Source organism: Phalaenopsis equestris, unplaced genomic scaffold (assembly GCF_001263595.1).
Source record: "Phalaenopsis equestris unplaced genomic scaffold, ASM126359v1 Scaffold000125, whole genome shotgun sequence".
NCBI classification, from domain to species: Eukaryota; Viridiplantae; Streptophyta; class Magnoliopsida; order Asparagales; family Orchidaceae; genus Phalaenopsis; species Phalaenopsis equestris.
Window position 1 is genome coordinate 193,775 of NW_018164567.1, and position 23,952 is coordinate 217,726.

Genomic DNA, 23,952 nt, shown 5'->3' on the forward strand with positions numbered 1-23,952 from the left:
CGGAGGCTGGCAAATCTGCATTTGCGTGGCATTCGGTTGGCCTGAAGTATCGGCTTCTTCTTCCACCTCTTCCATCGGAATATCAAGGTTTGAACTATTGGCCCTCTTCTGATTCGTTTGCTGTAAAAAAAAATCAACTTCTCAAACTGGATGTTCGAAGAAAATCAAGATCTTGACCAGTGATTCTTTCTACCACAGATTTACAATCAGTTTCCTGTTATACGTCGATTTAGTTCTCCACGAGTTAGCGCTTGGGGTTTAAATCGAAGCCGATAGGGTTTTGTAACCGCTGAATGGATGTGTGCTGAAGCAAGAATGAGGGGAATTTTTTGCTTTTTGTCATGGTTTTTGATTATGTGGGGCGCGTGTTGGGGGAAATTTGTGGTGGAGAAAAATAGTTTGAAGGTGAGCTCGCCGGAGGCATTGAAAGGGGTATATGAGTGTGCTATTGGAAATTTCGGCATTCCTCAGTATGGTGGGACAATGGTGGGCTTTGTAGCTTATCGCAAAACTAACAGGAAAGCTTGCAAGAGCTTTCAGGAATTTGATGTCTCCTTCAAATCGAAGCCTGGAGGTTTTCCAACCTTTATTCTTGTTGACAGAGGAGGTGATTTTGACCATGCTGTTTTCTCTTTTCTTTTTTTACTGGCGTTTCTGCACTTTACTGGAAATGTTCTATTTTTAATTTGCTGTTGCTCTATTTATGCATAATCGAGCATTACGTTAAGATAGATTTTTTATTTGCTAGTTCTGTGCTGTACTGCTGTTGTGTGAAGCTTATTTTTTTTCTATCATGAACAGGTTTTCTAGCGTTTTCTTTTTTTGTGATGAACTGGTTAGATAAATTGTTCTTTAATGATTTAATTTATCACGGATTTTATCTGAAGAAACGCAACAAACTTCAATCAATAAGAAAATAAATAGCAGACTCTTTATAACAAACGACAAGCAAATTGGTTTAATTAATGAAAATGGAATCTTGGTTCACGACGTCTTCCCAACAATCAACTCAAACAACTATCCTTAACTTTTCTTCAATGCAAAGATTTTAGAACTATTGTCAATCATGAGTAATTACTATCTACAAGCATCCATTGTTGAACAGGAAATCCAATTCAAACAACTTATCCAAGATATGGCTATGTGGGTTAGAAGAGCATCATTAATGCTAACATCTCAAATAGATTGTAAATAAAACTCGAGTATATTTTTATCCCTTGTCGGCATCTATTATTCTAATGAAATCTTAAACATCAATATTACTTGTTAACATATGTCAGTCTATCTAATTAAATTGATTAGTAACCAAGTTATCAATCAACTTTAGGATATTATTGAACAAGCAATTGCAATAAAACCATATAAAACAGATGAAGAAGATAACATCATTCAGTGATCATTTTTGGAATTTTATCATAAACCCAGAGTAGAAAATCAGTTCATAACTAGATGAAAGACTAAATTCAAGGTTCTCTAGCTTAAGAACATGATAAGGACAAAGAAAAACCAAACCAAATTTGTTGCAATTTTCCTTCTCTAGACCAGCCTTAACCTTCGAGTTTTCTTCAGTTGGTTTACTTTATAATCTCGCCAAAACCCTCTCAAATACATACATTGTCCTTGAATTTCAGCACCACGGGATTTCAAACCATGTGATGGGGCGCCGAATGCTTAGTTGCTAGGTTAAGTTCTTGCCTGTACAAACTTTCAAGTTTTCCCTTGAAAAAATATGTTCCACTTCTTCATATTGAAGAAAATGGAGGAGAAATTTCTCTCTATAGTCTTATTCTCAATATTCAACTATAAGATTATATATATTGGGCAACTATTCTCTTCTACTTTACAAACTTACCAAATATTTCTACCCTAAACATTAAAAGGAAATAATTCTGAAATAAAGTGAAATAAGTATAGATTGGAAGAGAATAAAAATCATCAAGGAGGTTCTTGAATTGTCTCTAATCAGATCTTACTATTTTTTCTCAGAATTCCACACTCTTCCTCAAGTTGGGTCATTTAAGTTGTAAAAACCCAGCTTGATATTCACCTAAGTAAAATTGCCTGGAGATAGAGCATTGGTGAAGCTTGAAGATGGGTTTGAAATAGATCAAGTGATTAATGCCACCATTGACCTTTTTAGAGATAAAATGTCTACTAATCTCAATATGTTTGGTCATGTCATGATACATATGATTTTTTGCAATACTGATGGCGGTTTGGTTGTCATAGAACATCTTTATGGGATTGACTGTTGAATATCCCAACTCATTTAGTAATCTTTGAATCCACATTCCTTCACAAATTTCTAAAGTGCTATGTACTCATATTCTGGACACTTCTAGAGATCACTGCTTATTTCTTGCTTCTCTATGGGACAAGATTTTATCATACATAAGAACCATACCCAGATGTAGATTTTCTATCGGTGAGTTTTCCTGTCCAACTAGTATCTGTGTAAACCTTTACCTCCCTGTTGTTTGATTTCTTGGACAGTAACCCTCTATCATGGGTCTTCTTAAGAAATCTCAATATTTTGTAAGCCATCTTCTAATTTTTTAAATACTTCATGCTAAAGGGTACAAGTACTTTGGTTAAGGTGGTTTTGAAGTTCGAAAAAGTTGAATTATATGTTTTGCAAGGCTCTACTGTGGTAGGTGACGCAGCAGTCACTACTTCTTCCATGTCGGAAGATGAAGCAATCAGACTTTGGCATATGTGCCTTGGGCATATGAGTGAGAATGCGATGTCTGAACTGAGCAAGGCAACTTTTAAATAATCAGAATATTACTAAATTAAAGTTTTGTGATCACTCTGTGTTTGAGAAATAGAAGAGAGTTAATTTCAATATTGACATTCACAGTACCAAGGAAATGCCATACTACATATATTCTGATCTCTGGAATCATCTATAGTACCATCTGAAGGTAGTGCCAAATATATGTCAATGTTCATTGATGATTTCTCTAAAAAAGTTTTGGTGTTTTTATTGAAGTAGAAAAACAATGTTTTTATTATATTTAAGGAATGAATGTTCATGATTGAGAAGCAGGTCGGAAAACCTATCAAACATCTTCAGGGTTGTAGTTCTGTTCAGTACAATTTAATATTTTTTGCAAATAAAACCTTTACAGTTCGACACACACCTAAGCAAAATATTGTGGTAGAGTGAATAAATAAGACTATAACGGAGAAGTTTTGTTGCATACTCTCAAATACCAAGCTACCCGAGTCATTTTGGGCTAAAGATGCTTTTAAAGCTTGTTACAGGGTGAATTGCTCTCCTTTCATCGCTATTGGCAAGAAAACTCCATAGGAGATTGGGTTAGGTTAAACTGCAAATTACTCTAATTTAAGAATTTTTGTTGTCCTGCATATGCTGATATTAATAATGGTAAATTAGAATCTAAATCGAGAAAATGTGTATTTCTTGGTTATAAAAGAGGAGTTCAATGTTATAAGCTATGGTGCTGAGAAATAAAAGAAGTGATCATTAGTAGAGATGCTGTATTTGATGAGTTTACTATGTCACATACAACATCTAGTGCAGAATCTAAAGATGATTTTCATAAGAAAATGTTTATCAGACAAGTGAAGCTTCATATTGATACAGGTACATCCCCGAGCATAATTTTTTGAGTTAAATTTAGATAATCATGATAATATTGCTTTCTCACCATCATGATATCAAACATCGCATTATTCTATTGTCAAGAATAGAATGAGAAGAGAAATTAAGCCGTCTTAGAGATATGGCGAGACTGATTTGATTGCTTATGCTCTAAATGTAGCTGAATGTATTGAATAGGGTGAAGAAACTTTTAGCTATAAAGAAGTTGTGAATTTAGTTGACTCTAATAAGTTGATGATCACTATGTAAGAGGAAATTGAATCCCTATGTAAAATTAGAACTTCAAAATTTTATAAAATTACCTCAAGAAAAGAAATTTGTTCACTGTAAATTGGTGTTTAAGAAGAAGGAAGGTGCAACAATAGTTGAAGATGCCGGATATAAGGCTAGACTTGTTGCTAAATTTACAAATGTATTCTCTCCGGTAGTCAAACATAGCTCAATTCGAGCTTTACTTGGTATTGTGGCTAAGCATGATCTTAAGTTTAAACAGTTAGATGTAAAAACTGTATTTTTGCATGGAGAGCTTGAAGAAGACATCCACATATAGCAGCCCTAGGTCTTCATGGTTACAGAAAAAGAAGAACATGTTTGTCTGTTGACTCTTTACAAATTGAAAGAGTTTCCTAGGCAGTTGTATAAGAAATTTGACCCATTCATGATTGCTTATGATTTAAAGAGAAGTAAATATGATAGTTGTGTTTTCTTTAAAAAAAATAATAAATGATCATTTATCTATTTGCTCTTATATGCTATAATAGGTTGATATCTGTTAAGGATAAAGAAAATATCAAAATGTTAAAAGCTCAACTTTGCAGTGAGTTTAAGATGAAAGATTTGAGAGCTGCAAATAAAATATTCGACATAAGGATTCAAAGAGATAGAAATGAATGTAAATTATATTTAAGTCAGAAAGGGTATATTGAGAAAGTTTTGTATAGATTTAATTTGTAGAATGTCAAGCCTGTTAATACTCAATTAGCTGTGTATTTAGACTTTCATCAGCTTTGTGTTCATAATTTGATGTTGAGATTGAATGTATGGCTCGAGTTTCATCTTTCAGTGTTGTGGGATTTCTTTTGTATACTATGGTATGTTCTTGTCCAAATTTATTATATGTAGTAAGTACAGTTAGTGAATATATGAGTAATTCAGATAAAGAGCATTGGAAAACAGTATAGTGGATCATCATGTTTCTATGTTGAATAAAAGATGCTTGTTTGTAGTTTGGGAGGACTACTGATAGAGTCATTGGTCGTGTTGATTCAGATTTTGTTGGAGATCTTGATAGAAGGAGATCACTTACAGAATACATGTTTACTTTTAGTGGCTGTGCAATTAGCTGGAATGCTATTTTACAAATAACAGCGACATTGTCTACAACTGAAACTTGTAAAAAAAACACTTTGATTAAAATGTCTATTTGTTTAGTTGAGTGAAAATTTGAAGATCCCCACTTTATTGTGTGATAGCAGAGTGTTATTCATCTTAATAAAGATCAGCTGTTTCATGAGAGAACTAAGTACTTTAATGTTCATTACCAATTTGTTTGTGAAGTTATTGCTCATGTTGATGTGGTTGTGAGCAAAATCAATACCCATGATAACCCTGTGGATACAATGACTAAGACACTCCCAATAGCCAAGTTTGAGCATTGGTTGGACTTGACTAATATTCATTTCTGATCATTAGAGTTTGTAGAAGATGTGGAGAAGGTAATATTCTACATTCTTTGGAAATTAATGTCAATTTGGAGTTTGTTAAATGTGACCCAAATTTTGTGGCTATAGCTTATCATCTCATAAGGAATTATGACCATATGGATTAACATTTTAGAAGGAATTGTGAGCATGCAGATTGAGGCTTTAGAAGAAAATTGTGAGCACACGGATTAAAGGTTTCAACCATTAGATCAAGCTTATAATAGTCTTTAAATTGTAATTCATGTGTTATTGCTTTATTGGGTATCTTTTAATTATTTTCTTTAAAGGAGGATTACTAAAACTATACATAGTTCTCTTCTGTTTTGTGTAAAGGAAACTCTTCACTTGTAATCTATCATTTGATATAGTGATTTCTCCTCATCTGCCTGTTATATTTCCCATCTTGGGCTTTCCACATAAACTTGTGTTCTCTTTCTTTTGTTTATTTTATTAATTGTTGCATTGATTCAATATCAAGTTATAATAGTTTTGACATTCAGGTACCTGATATATATCTTATCGAAGGTCAATAGCTAGGACATTTCTTGTTATGTTTGTTTGGGAAGTATTTTCATTTATAAGTTAAGACAAGTTTACCTAGCCTCTCATATTTAGGGAAGGTGTCAATCTAACAAGTATTTGCATGTTTTAGTCATTTCATTTTGGCAAATGAGACCTTGTTATAGTAATTAAAATGATATCAATAAAAAAGGTTTTCATTCAAGATTGTTATTCCAATACTTTTTTTGGATAATGAAAGTCATCGAAGGTATGAGCATAAACTTTGACATTCTTAATTGCATTGTTAAAATCATCAGCTTGCTCATTTTGGCATTCACCTCTACCCAAATATCTTATAATGAGTATCTTATGAGGTACATAAGGGTTATCAATATGATCTAATTGTGCCTCATCATCTAAAATATGAGTGAGTGCCGGAGGTTGTGGAGCGGTAGGTGGCTTGTGCTTGTGCTATGAAAATAACTTCTAAGCCTTTTTTTGATTAATTGTGATACAATAGTAACTATATGCACCTCCAACTCTGTCATCCTAACTTTATTGCATGTAAGGTATTGTTTTTGTCATCTAATCCTTAGCATTACTTTTATGTTGATTTGGAGGAGCTACATGTTTTGGATACATGATGATGAAATATTGTATGTAATCTAGGCAAGTGAGCAATGCTACACTAAAGTTTTTTAAAAAAAATACATGCAATTTTTTGTAAGCAAGGCAATTTGGTGATGCAAGCAATCTTTATTGTCTGGGCTGGTTGGGTTCAGGTCTTTCAAGGGCTCATTGGCCTACTAATCTTGGGACTACTGTCTCTTTTTAAGAGTAAACCCACTCCTAATTATCTAGGAATATATATTTACATTATTTAGTGTTTAGGTTTTAGTTTTTATGTGATTTGCTTTGGCATAGCTGTTGGCGCTTCCTTTTCTCTTTCTAGGGTTGTATCCTAGGATTCTAATTGGTGCTCCGGCTATATCGTGGTCTCCAGTTGGTATTCCCTTTTACCCTTCTCCTATTATCACGACCAAGGCTATCCACAATCTTTGGGTGATATCTGGTGGTAAGAGCATATCTGGAAGTCTTCCTCGATGATTTATCAGGGCTACTACAGTGTGAGAGATTGACTTCACTATTGAGCTCTTGCTAGGTTCTGAGCCAGTATCCAAGACACTCTACAAAATGACAGTTAAGGAGTTGGATGAGTTAATTGCAGGAGTTAATAGGTAACAGGTTCATCAGACCTTGCAACTCATCTTGGGGAGCTCCAATATTATTTGTGAAAAAGGATGGGAGCTTCAAGATATGCATTGTCTATAGTGAGTTGCATAAGCTCACAGTTAAAAACAAAATATCCATTGCTCTAGATTGACAATTATTTGATCAGTTGGAAAGGGCATTTGTATTTTCAAAAATTAATCTAAAGGTCGGTTTATCGCTAGTTTAGGACTAAAGAAGAAGACATAGCGAAAACGGCTTTTAGGACTATATATGGGCACTATGAATTCGTGGTAATACCATTTGAACTGTGACTAATACTTCAGCAATTTTCATGAACCTAATGAACAAGGTCTTCAAACTGTTTTTAGATACTTTTGTGATCGTCTTTATAGATGATATTCTGGTATATTCAAGGGATGATGCCAGCCATACCGATCATTTGCATGCTGTGCAACAAGTTTGGAAGGAGAACACAATTTATGCCAAATTTTCTAAATGTGGATTTTAGCTTAAAAGTGTGATTTTTCTTGGCAAATTATCATTGCAGATGGCATATTTGTGGATTAGAATAAGATCCAGGTGATTATAGATTGGCCAAGATGTACGACTGTTACTGAGGCCAAGAGTTTTTTATATCTGAATGGTTATTATAGAAGATTTCTTAAGGAGTTCTCACAGATTGTTATGCCACTGTCAAGATTGACTTAGAAGGTAGTGAATTCTAGTGGTCAAATCGTTATGAGGAGGTTTTTTAAAAGTCTTGTTTAATGGCTGCTCCAGATCGTTTCTTCATATTCTGATGGGTTTAGATTTTCAGCGATGCATTTTTGAGGAGTTTGGGTTGTGTACTTATGCAACATCATAGAGTCATTGCATATGCATCATGAAAATTGAAAAATCATGAAAAAAAAACTATCCCACACATGACTTGGAGCTTGCATCAGTTGTGTTTGCACTCAAGATATGGAGGCATAATCCGTACAAAGTTAGATGCGAAGTTTTGACTGACCACAGAGTTTGAAGTATATTTTTATCAAAACAAATTAAACATGAGGCAGAAAAGATGGCTGAGTTTATTAAAGACTATGATTTGGATATTACCTACCATCCGGGGAAGACGAATGTGACTGCAGATGCGCTGAGCAGGAAAGCTTCAGTTGATTTGAAATATTTTTTTACTCAACAAGAGCAGTTACTTGAAGATTTGAAGAAGTTGAAGCAATCTATAGTTGTTTATGGTGATGATAGTAAGGTTCAACTATATAGGTTGACGGTGCAGTTAACTTTAAAAGGGAGAATTGAAAATTTTTTAGCCAGAGATAGCAGTGTTTAGGAAATCCTAAAACAGGTTAATATAGACAGTTTAGAGTGGTATGTGCTAGATTTGGGTGGTTTATTAAGGTGTAAAGATAGGGTTTATATTCCAAATTTTGATGATTTGAGACAACAAATTCTGGAGGAACACATTTACCCATAAAAGGTGTGCATTTTTCATTATTCAAAAATATAAATGAAAAACGGTTATGTGAGCTATTCACATCAAAAAGCAAAAAGCTATCATTCAAGGTTTTTTTAGCACAAAATTTGGCAGCCTTGTTACAAAAGCGGGGAACAAAATGGAAAATAACTCATCTAAAAGTTGATAAGAATACCAAATCCGGGCTATGTTGGTGTTGTTGACCCCAAGATTTGCTGTCCATAGTACTTTGGAGGAGACCAATGACATCACTATTATCACCTTAAATGATAATGCCATGGGCTTTTTGTTATTCTTTGCTGGCCAAGAATGATAAATAGTATTGCAGTAGATGCGATTAAGATTGAAGTCCTCTTCCTTAGCCAAAGAAAGTGACGAAACAATGCCTCCCCTTGGTGTTGAATCTGAACATTCCCATTTACGAAGGACGATCAAAACAACATTTGCCACTCAAAAATTGGAGCATATATGAGATCTATTCTCTGGTTCATTACAGCCCCCAGGGGTAGCGATACTCCTCTCCAATGCCCCTACTGGCCAACCAGAAAAGTTTTCACGGCGATGTAATTTTAGTTTCTGAAGCCATTTGGTGCGGTCATTGTCTTCGCCAAATTGGGCCAAGTACGACAAAGAGGTACTAGTTCTCCTAGCCTTCCATGATAGCAGCTCAATTTGATCAGCGCCGTCATTAATATTATATCGCATTTCATAGATTTTGCAACGCAGCTCAAAACCAAAGCATTGAAGGAGTAATGCTTCCTTCCATTGGCCTTCATTACAAAAGTCGGCAACCTTTTTGCCATCAAGCAGATCGCCAGTAATGAATGTGGGCCATTTAGTTAGTGGTTTATCGCCCAGCCATACATGATAAAGAACAGAAATCGAGCAGCCATTAACGGCTTTCCATTTAGTTTTTTTTTGAAGCTAGCACTTCTCTTCCACAATAATTTTCCAGGCATTAGAGGCGCCACGGTTAGGAATATGATTCTTTGGTTGCGGCCCATACTTGTCTTCATTACAAGTTTGCACTACGGAAGAAGATTAAGGAAGTCTATTTTCTAACATAGATGACAGGTTTACCTCCAGATTGTGGAAGAAGATTAAGGAAGAATTGGGCACCCGATTGACTTTCAGCACAGTCTTTCACCCTCAGATAGATGTTCAGTCCGAGAGAACTGTTTAGACTTTGGAGGATCTACTAAGATTGTGTCCTTGACTTTGGTAGAGGTTAAGAATCACATATATCTTTAGTAGAATTTGCTTACAATAGCAGTTAACAGACTAGCATTGGAATGACTCCATAAGAAACCTTGTATGGAAGGAAGTGTAGGACACACTTTTTTTTGGGCTGGAACATGTGAAAGAAAGGTCATCAAAGCTGACTTGGTTGACAATACTACTAAGAAGATTATACTGATTAGAGATGGATTGAATGTAGTACAGGATAGACAGGAAATATTAAGATGCTAAGCACAAACTTATTGAGTTTGAAATTGGAGAGTTTGTTTTTCTCAAAATAAGTCCATTGTAGGTTCTGTAACGTTTTGGGAAGATAGGAAACTAAGCCTCAGATATGTCGGTCCATTTAAGATTGTAGAGAGGATTGGGAAGGTAGCTTACAGATTGACTTTACCAGTTCATATGCAGGGAGCACATATTGTTTTCCACTTTTCTTCACTCAAAAAGTATATTGTAGATGACTCTAGTAGGGTGATAGCAGCACTGTTAATATTCAACCAGATTTGATTTATATTAGGAGCTTGAAAGGATTCTGAAGTACGATGTGAAGAAGTTGTGGAATAGAGTGAATATTTTATGGAAGTATGTGTCAGAGAACGATGCTACTTGGGAGAAAGCCTCCAAAATGCAATAAAGATATCCATGGTTTTTCATCTGAGGTTTGTTTACTTTCATGATTATTTTCAAATTTCTAGGATGAAATTTTTGTGAGATAAGATTGCGATAATTGAATTTAAAAAATAAATAACTAAATAAAATAAAAATAAATAAATAATTTAGATAGGTGTCGACAGTTAGAAGAGACACACTCCCTCGCAAGAATTTTATCACTCTTTCACACTTTCCGTCATTTGAAATAGATGAGCGAGGGAGCGGGAAAGATAGCAGGAAAGGAGGAATTATCGTACCCGAGAGAGAGAGAGAGAGAGATCGTTTGTACCTAAGCCGATTGAAAGAAGAAAGAAGAGAGAAGGTATGAAGTGTGTCGTCTTCTTATGCAGAGGAAGCCACAACCAAAGGGAAGCTCTGCATGCATTAGGGTGACGCTTGTGTGAAAGATAAGGAAGATCGTGAAGGCGGCGTCAATTTTCGCTGTTGTGGGCAGAGCCATGCGATCGAAGCTGCGAAGAAGAAGAAAAGACATCGTTCTTGCTCTGTTAAATTGAGCCGCTCGAAGGAAGAAACGATTGACTTGTTTCAGAGGAGAAGTGCATTCGTTGGGTTGAGAGACGAGCTTCGCGTGAAGGGGGCTTGTGCGTGAGTTCGGGTAGGGTAGACAGTTGAGGTATGTTATTTAAGTTGTTTTAAATAATGATGTTATTTAATTATATATATATATATATATATATATTTATTTGAAGGTTAAGCTTAATTGTACGTGATATCAGGATTGAAATTAATAAATCAAGAAATTTGAGGGATAGAGATGACACGAATTTCATATATGAGGGAAGGGGAAGAGTTGCGGGCAACCAAATGATTTTAAGTTATGTTATGGTGTTATTAAGTTATTTAATGAACTTAATATATGTGTGTTATTTATAAAATATTAATATGAAGTTAAATTAAAACAAAATAATTTGAGCGAAGAACTTCTAATTCCTACGATTTAGAGGATTATCGAGTTCATACAATAGGGATAAAGTTAATGTTGATACTTTTTTTATGGTAAGTACATAATTGATAAATAAATGCTTGTGTGAGGTTTAAATCAATCAGTGAAAGAAGGCTGATAATCCTTGGGGGTTTGAGAAAGGTAGAGAATCTTGAGTTTAAAAGAGTTTAATGTTTTAAATCATAAAATTCTTACATATTTATATAAGTTAACTACATTTAAGACTTTCTTTTAGAATGTGATTCATATAGTTATATGCACTCTTAATTGAAATAGGTGTAAGTTAAAGGAAGTAAAAGTCAAACTTTTTCAGAGGACTCTTAATTCATGATGAGTAATTATTTTCTTTTATGCATTAAATTAATATGCGGCAGTGCGATCCTATAGAAATCTTTTAAGTCAAGCTTACGATAAGGTTCCAAGCAAAGTCCTTTGGAGTGTTCTAGAGAAAAAATGTGTTGATTTGACTTACAATCAAGTCATTAAAGATATGTATACTAGAGTTGTTACTTGTGTTCGAACAAAATGAGGATTGACCAAGTATTTTCCTATTTCAATTGGATTACATCGGGGATCAGCTTTAGGGGATCAGCTTTAAGCCCATAAGCTTTAAGCCCATATCTTTCTACTTTAGTTATGGACGTGCTTACTGGACATTTACAGGAAGATATACCTTGATGTATGTTTTTCGCTGATGATATCCTTCTTGTGGATAAAACTAGACAAGAAAAAGTTCAGGAAAAACTTGAATTACAGATGTCTACATTGGAGTCTAAAGGCCTTCGTTTGAGTAGAACTACAACTGAATACATGGAATTTAATTTTAGTAGTAGTAGCTCTGGTGGCAGAGTTGTAACTTTGGGCGATTAAATCATAAAAAGATGTGAACGTTTTAGATATCTTGGGTCTATTTTTCAGACGAATGACGATATAGATGGGGGTGTTATTAGTAGAATTCAAGTTGGTTGGTTGAAGTGGAGTAATGCTTCGGGCCTATTATGTATAGAAAAGTACCGCTTAAACTGAAAGGAAAATTTTTTAAGATGGTGGTGAGACCTACAATGCTCTATGGCGTAAAATGTTAGCCTTTAAAAGAGGAAAATAAAACAAAGTTTAGTGTTGCTGAGATGAGAATGCTTTGGTGGATGAGTGACTTGACATTTAGAGACAAAATGCGAAATGAATATATCCATGATAAGGTTGGTGTAGCTCCGGTGGCGGATAAGATTAGAGAGTCGTCTTAGATGGTTTGATCATATTAATTATCGACCATCTGATGATCCAGTTAGGATAGTAGATGTTTTAGCTTCTACTGATGTTAAGAAAGACAAAGGCAGACCTAGAAAGACTTGGGCATATTGTATGAAAAATGATCTTAATCTTTTAAAATTAAATGAAAATATAACACTCAATAGAACACAATGGAGAAAAAAAGATTCATGTAGTCGTCCCTAGGGCTGTCAAAAAAGCTCGTTGTTCGCGAACAGTTCGTGTTCGGTTCGTCAATGAGTTCGTGTTCGATTCGTTCGATAAGTAAACGAGACAAACACGAACAAATTTTTTTCGTTCGGTTAGTTAGACGAACCAAACACGAACAGTGATGCGTTCGTTCGTGTTCGAATCGTTATTGTTTGAAATATAAAATAATATAAAATAATTATATATAAAAAATTTATTATATTTTAAAACATTAAATTTTATAAATTATAATATATAATAAAATAATAATATTAATATATTAATATACTATAGTAGTAATATACTAATATAGATATTGTATATTTATATAATATAAGTTATATAATTAATATATAATATTATTTTTATATATTAATATTAGAGATGTCAAATTGGCTCATCGTTCGCGAACAACTCGTGTTCGGTTCGTGTTCGGCTCGTTCGTTAAGAAACGAACACGAGCTTATTTCAAACAAACTAAATTTTAAACGAACCGAACACGAACACAAGCTTTGTTCGTTCGTGTTCGGTTCGTTTACACCCCTAGTCGTCCCCACTTAGTGGGATAAAGGCTTGTTGTTGTTATTGTATGAATTAAATTAATATTTTATTAAATGAATAATTACTTTATTACATAATTTAAAGCAAGTATTTCTTTCATGTCTGTCATTTTGAAAGTTTGAAATGGTATCACAAATGAGAGAAAAAAAAAGATATGAAGGTACATTTTAAAGGATTTTAAATTTATATGAAATGAAATATAAATGTTAAGTTATCATGTTCATCCAGATGATACTGACAGGGGATGTAATAACAAAAATAAAATAAATAAATAAATAATATTAAATAATAATGATAATAAAAAAATTCAAATGACCATTAAAATAAGCACTCATTTGGTTATGTCTTTAAGAGTCGTATTACCCATTCAAACCAAAGAAACGAGAGAGCTGAGAGATCAAGAGAGGGAAATCTCTATTGTGAGCTTGGAAGCCAGCCTTGACTTTGTGTGCTGGTACTGTGTTAAGGAGAGGAAGGGAGAAGAATAAAAAGAAAAAGAATTGTGCTTTTCTCTTATCTGGTTCGACATCCTACCCTAGTTGAAGGGAAGTGGCATTGTCGAGGGCTTGCGGTGTGGAGTGAGTCGCAATTGAAGCTAAGAAGAGGTGATCCGTGGCTCTATCGAGAAGAGGAGTGCTTGTTGGGTCGAGACGTGAAATGGAGGAAGGAGCTGAAGCCTCACCTACTTTGTTGGGGTGAGACGAGATCGAAGGAGAAAAGAGAGTAGAACGAGTGCTGCAGTGCTCCCGTGCACTTCCTCCTTGCTGCCCCTTTTTTTGGCACCCTAAATCAGCCCCACACACCATCTTTCACCTCGCAAACTTAAAACCTAGCTATGACACTGAAGATACAAGTGTCAGAAGCAAAGCAGGAACTAACCATAGAAGAGATGCATCGGGAAATCCGTCTACTTCAGCAAAGACTTGCTGAAACTGAGGAAGGGATTTCTAGAGAGATTACCATTAATCGTGATAGTGAGATTCAAAGAGGAGAGAGGACAATCTGAATCTCTTCTATAGGGATGATTCCAGTGAAGAGAAGGACAAGCCACGAAGCTTTGAGATTCATTGTTAGAGGAGGTCGAGAGATGGAGTGACTTTTGGAGGATATGGAGACATGAGGGTAAAGGTAGAGTTATTGAATCTCGAGGGGAAAATGAATTTGGATGAATTCATTGAGTGGTTGCAGAATTTTTAAAGGATTTTTTAGTCTAAGAATGTGTCAGCTGATAGGAGAGTGAAATTTCCTGCCATAAAATTGAAGAAGAGTGCCTCTCTATGGTGGGAGAATCTAAGAAGAGCGAGGAGAAGAGAAAGTAGGAGCAAGATCACCATATGGGAGGAGAATCTTGAAGCTTCACCAACTAAAACAAAGAGATTTGTCAGTGGAGGAGTTCATAATAGAGTTTGAGTAGCTCATATTGAAATGTAAGCTGACATAGCTATAAATGCACACTATAATCAAATATATGGGAGGTCTGAAGCCAACAATAAAAAATGTTGTCCAACAACAACGTTATTGGTAGTTGGGTGATGTTCAGACTTTAACACTGAAAGTGGAGGGAAAACAAAGGCAGAAGAGGCACCCACCTCCACTTTGATAGCCACCCCACAACTAGAGGTATCAACAGGAGCACACTTGAGGGAGGTGTGAAGACTGATGAAAAGGTTGACCGAGCTAATGAGAATTGGAAGAAGTCTGAGAAGATTAGCACACCCAGTACATTTCCAGCCATGAAGTATTTCAGGTTTGATATGGACACATCGTCTCTGATTTCCCTACTAGTAGAGTTCCTTCACCGAGCAGGGTACAATAGAGGATGTGAGTGAGGAGGAGGTAGAAGAAGAGCAGGATGAGGAGTATCAACTCCATGGGGATGAGGGTGAGATGTTAGTTGTAAGGAGGGCTCTTTAAACTAAACGTAACAGGGGTTACTCTTGATTGGGACAACATCTTTTGCACCAGGTGTGTTGTGAGAGAGAAAGTATGCAACCTTATTGTTGATGGAGGGAGTTGTTAAAATGTGTCGCTATAGTTATGGTGATGAAGCTGAACTTGGCTACTCATAAGCATTCTTAGCTTTATTCTTGCCCTGGATGGAGAAGAGGAATGAGATATGCATGGATCAGTGATGTTTGGTAAAGTATTCTATGGAGGACCTGTTGTAGGATCATGTATGGTGTGATCTACCCATGGATGTCTGTCATATTTTGTTGGGGAGATCGTGGTAGTTTAATTGGAGGACTTAGCATAATTGGTTCAAGAACACCTACTCATTCACGAAGAAGGGGAAGCATATAATTTTTTTTACCTATGAAAGAGTTTAGAGGAACTGACACTCAAGTTGAAGAGGAGACTGTGGTCCTACATGCCACCTTTCTACAGTCAGTGCAGGAGGTCCCAGTGGCAATGACCTCGATCATCCTAGAGGGGGTTGAGGAGGAGACTTGAGTTATCAGAGATGATACAAACACTGCTAGATGCCTATCAAAATGTGATGACTAACAACTTACCTGAGTGACTACCACTGCTTAGAGACATTCAACATGCTATAAATTTTATACCTGGATCGTGTTACCTAACAGAGCCGCTTAGACATTTATACTAGCTGAGTTTGAGGAGCTTCAATTGTAGGTAAATAACCTTGTTACTAGAAGGTTGGTGAGGGAGAGCACCAGTCCATGTGATGTTCCTACTTTGATGTTGCCTAAAAAGGATGGTTTGTAGATGATGTGTATTGATAGTCAAGCTATCACTAAGTTCACCTTCAAGTGTAAATTTATTTTACCTCACTTGGATGTTTTTTTTTTGGATAAGTTGCATTGAGCTGTCATCTTTTTCAAGATTGGTCTGCATAGTGGACATAACCAAATCAGGATGAGGCTAAGGGATGAATGTAAGACTGTCTTCTAGACTAAAGATGGGTTATATGAGTAGGCAGTCATGCTCTTTAGACCGTCCAATGCACCTAACACTTTCATTAGGTTGATGAATCGAGTGTTCAAAACGTACATTGTAAAGTTCATAGTTGTGTACTTTGATGATATCCTAGTCTACAATAGATCTAACGAGGAGCATTTACAACATATGAGGATTGTATTTGAGGGTCTTCAGTTGGAGAAGCTATGTTCCCTCCCGAAGAAGTGTCACTTCATGATGGAACATACATGCTTTTTGGGTTATATTGTATACAGTGCAGGAATTCAGATGGACCCTGTGAAGATAAAGACTATTATGAGTTGGACACCCTCACAGACAGGGTTGAGGCAATTTTTGGGACTGGCATTCTCTTATAAGAGATTTATTAGGAGCTTAAGACCATTACGACTTTCTTGACTGAGCTCCTGAAAGGAGAGAAGTTTCAGTGGATAGAGGTAACTGATCTAGCTTTGACATCATGAAAAAGTGCTACTAGATTTCAATCAGCTGTTCAAGGTGGAATGCAATGCTTCTAATGTTGAGATTGGAGCAATGTTGAGCTAGGGAGGGCATCCAATAACATTCTTCAGTGAGAAGCTGAGCCACTCCAGGAGGAATTATTCGACATATGATAAGGATTTCTATGTTATTATGAGAGCTCTTAGTCGTAGAAGTTACTTCATGTTGGCTAGTGAGTTTGCCTTATTTACAGGTTATGGGCTTTGAGATTCCTGAACAGCCAAAGCAAGCTAAAGGATAGGCATGCTTTCTAGGTTGAGTTTTTTATTTCATTTCAGTTTGTGCTCAAGCAAAAGATAGGGAGTTAGAATCAAGTAGCAGATACCTTGAGATGTCGCCACTTACTGATCACTTTTATGCAGGTTAGAGTTGTAGAATTCGAGGTGGTGATGGAGCTGTACAAGGCAAATGAGAGCTTCAGGGAGATTTGGGGTAAATGTCGAGAGAGGCCTACAGGACAGTATCATAGATCTGATGGCTACATGTTCCATTAGAACAGGTTGTGTGTTCCCAGATGTTCATTGAGAAAGTCCATCATACATGAGAGCCACGTTGGAGGATTAGCAGGTCATTTTGGCACTTGTGAGGGAATATTTTTTCTTGCCTAGGCTAATAAGGGATGTAGAGATATGTGCTAGGTAGTGCAGAGTTTATAGCCTAGAAAAAATTAGGGGGCATAATACATGGCTATACACATCATTACCAATACCATAGGCTACATGTTTGGATGTTAGTATGAATCTTGTTGTGGGCCTTCCTACGATCAACAGAATAAAGATTATGTGATGGTAGCGGTTGAAAGGTTTTTGAAGATGTTTTATTGCATTGGCTTTATAACAAGGAGCCCAAGCCAAAAACTTGAGATAATAATTTATAATTCCCTCAATTTTCCTGCAACAATGGCTTACATTTTTGCAAAACAAAGACATCATTTGACGTCGAGTTGGGTTAATTGCTAAAATGTCCATTTAATCATCATTTCCCCTATTACTGATTGGTTTAAAGTTGACCAAGATAGAGTTTAGAAATTCCATGACAAAATTCACAAAATTCATTCGATGAACTAGGTTATTTGTAGATATGGGTTTTCTTTTGTTTGTGGGGTTTGTTCAACAAATGGAACAAAACAATTGACTATTTGAAGTCTTAAATTTTTTTCGTAAATTCAAAAATAATTTGCATAAGCATTCTTTCCCTTCTATCATCTTCCACGTGTATTTTCTTTAGCATGTGAAGAAGCACATTGTCAAGGGAGGTTTTTTTTGCTATTACGTGCTTCTTGTTGCAGCCTTTCTTGCTCTTGTTGTTGCAGTTCTTCCTTGTTTGCTCTTACTTTTGTTGTTGTTGTTACTAATTGCCACAACCGACTTCTTATTTGTTGCTTCGCTGTTTTACTACTTCCATGTCAATAAATTTTAGGAAGCTTTACTTACACGTCACTTAATTCCTATGTATATACATGTCTAACTCCCAAGCTTCAATTTTTACATATATGCATCTTACTTATGCTTACAAAGGAGTATTTCACTTTTTAAAAGTTAGTCGTGGTATTTTTATGTGATAATATTTTGGTGGCATAGATGTAAAATATAAAACTTAGGTGTTAGATGTGAAAATACATAGGAAATGGGTGGTCTATATGTAAATGCCCGTAGATTTTGTCCTGTTGCTAAATTCTGGTGTTCGATTTCGTTAAGATCTGCAATGGATGACACAGGCTTATCCTAAGGCAAATAAGAGTGGACTTAGTCCTATATCACATAACTGAAAAGTAAAATTTTGTAAAAATTCAAGTGGTTGATCCTCGTACATAAAAACGTTATATCTGTTTCAACTTCAACCCCCCTTTACTTCATCCATATGGATTTATTCATGAAACTCCTTATGAACAACATTATTCAAATCCTTCCAAATTTCCGAAAACATTAATTTTCAATGTCCCTCTATTTAAATTTATTTGTTTAGATTACTTTTAAATAAGCACTTTTGCAATGATATCTTATTACGATTATGGACAGATTGCTATTTTACAACAAAAGCATGGAATGCACAGAGTGTGGGAGCTGCAGCAATTCTAGTTGCTGATGACAAGGTGGAGCCATTGATCACAATGGACACACCTGAAGAAGACAATGGCCGAGGAGATTACTTGCAAAATATATCCATTCCATCGGCACTTATCAGCAAAACCTTTGGGGATAGTCTTAAGAAAGCCCTGAAGGACGGCGAAATGGTAAGCGTAAATTTTGATTGGAGGGAATCGTTACCTCATCCTGATGACCGTGTTGAGTTTTGGACGAATGGCAACAATGAATGTGGCCCCAAATGTGACAGCCAAATAGACTTTGTTAGAAGTTATAAAGGGGCGGCACAGGTACTCGAGAAAAAGGGTTACGCCCAATTTACACCACATTATATAACTTGGTATTGCCCTGAAGTTTTCCTTTTGAGCAAGCAGTGCAAATCACAGTGCATCAACCATGGAAGGTACTGTGCTCCTGATCCTGAACAGGATTTCAGTAAAGGTTATGATGGGAGGGATGTTGTGATCCAGAATATTAGACAGATCTGCTTGTTTAAGGTTGCTAATGAAAGTGGAAAACCATGGCTTTGGTGGGATTATGCGACTGATTTCTCCATTAGATGTCCAATGAAAGAGAAGAAATACACGAAGGAATGTGCTGAAGATGTGATGAATGCATTAGGTAAGTGAGTAATGTGTCAAAATAGTTCTCTAACTATTTACACGAGATCATTTTAGTCCTAGAATCTATAAAAGTATCAAATTAGTCCCCAAGCTATCTAAATTATGGATGAATTAGTTCTTCGTTTGGACTAAATGGTACTTTTATAGACTTTGGGATTACAATGACCCTTGCAATGAAGTCACGGGACTATTTTGACACTTTTCTCTTAGGTATGTGAACAGATTGTTTTTGTCAAAATTTTAAGTGATTCATGCGATTAGGTTGATGTTTTGTGTTTCAAGTAATGTTCTATTTGGTTCATTTCATTTTTTTTTTCACCCTCAGGTGTTGACCTTAAGAAGGTCAATGATTGTATTGGAGATCCTGAGGCTGATGAAGAGAATGCCATTCTGAAGGCTGAACAAGATGCGCAGGTCAGGAAAATATGATGTATATATAAGAGTGAACTGCATAAATACTGTTAATCTGACCATGTCATCTTATCCAAATTTCTGTGTCTTTCACTTATGCTCTCATTTATTCTTGCTTTCAGATTGGCAAGAAATCCCGCGGTGATGTTACTATCCTCCCAACGCACGTCATAAACAACCGGCAGTACAGAGGTGTGTTTGAATTCGCTTCTACTTTTTGTAGTGTGGTCGTATTAAATTTACGAGATATCATCATAATCAGGATTGTTTTTATTGTTAGTCAACATTATGATGTCTTCTTGCTCGCAGGCAAGTTGGATAAGAGTGCTGTGCTTAAAGCAATCTGTGCTGGGTTTCAGGAAACCACAGAGCCAGCTGTGTGCTTGAATGAAGGTTGGGATGACATTTGTTGAGTCATAAACAGATATTTTTTCTTACACTTGGATATTTCTTCAAATATTTATGATTGCATTATCATTTTATACTTTTTCCTTTTTTTAGGAGCATTAACATACATACCACAAAATTCTTATTTATTTACATTTCTAAAACCTAAACATTTATATTTACATGCATACCACTCAAGTATTTAACATTACATCAAAAATAACATCATAACTATCTTTTTAAAAGTTAAATACACGTTTTCATGCATAGTTTTATGACACCAAGGTGTTGTAAGTGTAAATATCAAACTCTGGATGTTAGATATGTAAATACAGAAGAATTATGTGGTATGTATGTAAATTTTCCTTTTTTTTATGATTGTCTACTGCTTATTCTTATTATTCTTTAATAGACATTCAGACAAATGAATGCTTGGAAAACAATGGTGGGTGCTGGAAAGACAAGGTTGCTAATATCACTGCCTGCAGGGTATTATCAGTGTTTTCTAAGTTCGAAATATTTTTCATGATTATTACATAATGTTTCAATTTATTGGTGAATTGGCAAATTGTAGGATACATTCCGTGGAAGAGTTTGTGAATGTCCCATTGTCAAAGGTGTTCATTTTGTTGGAGACGGATATACTCATTGTAAAGGTATCTAACATATTAAATATTGAAACTAAATTTTATCTTGGAAAATAAAATTGTGCTGGATTTTTAGTTATAACCTGGCTGAAAAATAGCAAGCCTTCAGTTTGTGATAGGATTTTCCTTGGATCTACGACTCATAAATCTGATTCTCGTGAAAGAATTATGGAAGCATTGAGGAAGATTGTTGTTAAACTTGAGATATTCATCTAATTTCTAAATTATGTTGTTTCTGCATTCTTGGAAGAGTGATTTTACGGCTCGAATGTGGAAATATATCCAACTTCATGTCCTTCTGCAGCTTCCTATTGTGAAAGGGGGATTAAATACCTTTTATGTTACAATGTAGCATGACAGCATAAGAATATATAATTTCTTTTATAAGGATTTTGTTTATATTATAAAATGCTGGCTTATTATGTATATTGGCAACACCATATTGAGAATCATGTAGACTTATGTCATTTTAATCATTCTATAAATCAAACTAAGGCATTGATCTGTCTTCTACAGCTTCTGGATCTGGAAGATGTGCAATTAACAATGGAGGGTGCTGGAAGGGAACTCAAGGCGGCAAAACATTCTCTGCCTGTTTGGTAAGTGTGTATTGGTCATCAATGTTTTTAGGAATATTTACATACATACCACTCAGTTGCTATGTATTTACATATTGAACACCTAAACTTTAATTTTTACATACATGTCACGTTTACGAATGTACGAAAATGTATTCCGCTTTTTAAAAGTTAAAATAGTGGAGTTTTCTATGTGATATGAAATATTTGGGCACCGTAAATGTAAAAGGTAAAATTTAGATGTTAGATATGTAAATACATAGGAATTAGGTGGTTTATACGTAAATGCCCCATGTTTTAAATGGAATGTTCTTGGCGTTTTTATTTTAAGAAGTTTTAAGCTTTTTCAATGCAGGAATATGAAGCAAATGGATGCAAGTGCCCTGTAGGCTTCAAGGGTGACGGAATTACAACTTGTGAAGGTCTTTATATCCTTTCTATCATGTAATTATACTCCCCGCATTGGTTCTCGATGTAATACTACATCGAAGATATGTGAAAAAAACAAAAGAAAATAGAAAAACCTTTGAGTTTGAGCTTCTAATTTTTGTTACAAATATTGTGAAATCTAAAGTTGCTTTTTCTTCAGATGTGGATGAATGCAAAGAAAAGATTGCCTGCCAGTGCCGGGATTGCAAGTGTAAGAACACATGGGGAAGCTATGAATGCGGCTGCCGTGGCGATCTTCTTTATATGGAAGAGCACGATACCTGTATAAGTGAGTACATTTTAAAATGGTCTGATTATTTTCATGAGATCATTTTAATCTTAGAGTTTATAAAAATGTCAAATTAGTCCCCAAATTCTTTTAATGGAGGTTGAAATAGTCCCTCCTAAAGAGTCTGGTGGCTGTTTCAGCATTTATTGAAAGAATTGGGAGACTAAATTGAGAACTCTGTGAATAAAATAGTCCCTTGCGACAAGCAGTGGTCATTTTGGCATTTTTTCTTAATTTTCTTTTATGGAAATTAGGTGCAATTAATGTTAAGCCAACTTTTACTTCTGCATACCACCACAAATCCAAAACAAAAAAATATATATATGTAATTTGGTTTCCTTGGTTTCAAATTGTAAAATTTGTTGCAGGCAAGAAGGCATCATCAGAAATTAGCTGGAACTTCTTGTGGGCCATTTTATTTGGATTAGAGGCTGCTGGAGTTGCAGGATACGCAGTCTATAAGTACAGGATCCGGGTAAACAAATCTTAAAACCAAATTTCAACTCCCATTTGCGTAGATTTTTATTTTTTATACAAAGTATGCTTTGGCTAAACTATTTACAGATTTTCTTTTTTGTTTCTTTCAAGTTTATAAGTTCATTTTTAAGGGCAATTCATGTCTTGTAAATTTTAAGGTAGTGTCCGATGATTCTTTATATCATGAAATGTGCAGAAGTACATGGACTCGGAGATTCGTGCCATGATGGCACAGTATATGTCATTGGAGAGCCATATAGAAGCACCAACAACTCATACCCGCCTCGCTGATATAGTCTGATATATAGAATATGTATATATATATATATATAATGGGCTATAATCTATACTTGAGAGGCCGGTTTCTATGTACATATAGATGAGTTATGTTATGCCTGGTTTTTTTTTTTTTGCTAGACTGATGCTAGTCAAGGGGTAATTATATAGAGTAAATGATGATCATATTATGAGATTTTGCCGAATTTTATTATGCATGGATGGCTGTCTAAAAATTGTGTCAATGGTATGGTGCTAGTAGCGTACCAAAATCATGAAGATTCTAGTTGATGCTAATTTTGGAGAAATATATAACGCATTGGCAGAGTTGGAGTAGCGATATTCTGTGATGGAGAAGATCATGGGAATGCTTAAATGCTGTTTCAAATACTGGACATTTACATATCAGCTATTTCTATCCCTCAAAAGTCATTTATATCACATTAAAAATCACTTTTATAATTTTTAAAAAATTGACATGCATATTTTTATGCATAAGTATGATGGCCTATATGTAAAAATGAAAATTTTGGTGTAATATAAATACAAAAGAAGTGCAAATTGCCCTTCGAATATTTGGTATGAATAGAATTAGCTTTTGGCTGTTAAATCTACTTTTGAGAGTTCATTTCGCTTCAAAAAATGAATCCATCTTATATTTAAAAAACAAAACGTTAATAGGAGTCTTTATTTCATACAAGTAGTGAACAAATACTAACCAAATCAAACAAATGTTTGAAGGTTCAATTGTGTTTATTTTTTCTTTAAAATAATAAAATTTAAATAAAACCAGACTGGTCCTAAATTAAAACTTTTTATGGAAAGTATTGTTTCAGATACGCTAAAAATTTGTACTCCTATGAACCTGAACACAAGCTGCTACGGATTTAGCCCTATA

General features: G+C 35.2%; 1 protein-coding gene across 2 annotated transcripts; it reads left to right on the forward strand.

The window, feature by feature from the left end:
• LOC110021251 (vacuolar-sorting receptor 1-like) lies at nucleotides 1-23,411 on the forward strand. 2 transcript variants are annotated; one of them, XM_020719671.1, is made up of 13 exons: nucleotides 1-87; nucleotides 199-607; nucleotides 18,872-19,558; nucleotides 19,886-19,974; nucleotides 20,094-20,163; nucleotides 20,281-20,364; nucleotides 20,771-20,823; nucleotides 20,933-21,014; nucleotides 21,522-21,604; nucleotides 21,939-22,005; nucleotides 22,173-22,301; nucleotides 22,670-22,776; nucleotides 22,975-23,411. In XM_020719671.1, the coding sequence occupies exons 2-13, from the start codon at nucleotides 298-300 to the stop codon at nucleotides 23,077-23,079; spliced, it is 1,866 nt and encodes a 621-aa protein (XP_020575330.1). In that variant the 5' UTR covers nucleotides 1-87; nucleotides 199-297; the 3' UTR covers nucleotides 23,080-23,411. The 2 variants fall into 2 exon arrangements, with proteins under 2 accessions (XP_020575330.1, XP_020575329.1); XM_020719670.1 differs by having other exon boundaries at nucleotides 20,771-20,847; nucleotides 22,975-23,409.
• Nucleotides 23,412-23,952: the final 541 nt, after the last annotated feature.

What these genes read in the sequence shown, in the direction of transcription:
- LOC110021251 (XM_020719670.1), top strand. Translation starts at nt 298, where the DNA reads ATGTGTGCTGAAGCAAGAATGAGGGGAATTTTTTGCTTTTTGTCATGG. An exon ending in TATTCTTGTTGACAGAGGAG is followed by an intron (nt 608 to 18,871) that starts GTGATTTTGACC and finishes GATTATGGACAG; the next exon opens with ATTGCTATTTTACAACAAAA. An exon ending in AGAGCACGATACCTGTATAA is followed by an intron (nt 22,302 to 22,669) that starts GTGAGTACATTT and finishes AATTTGTTGCAG; the next exon opens with GCAAGAAGGCATCATCAGAA.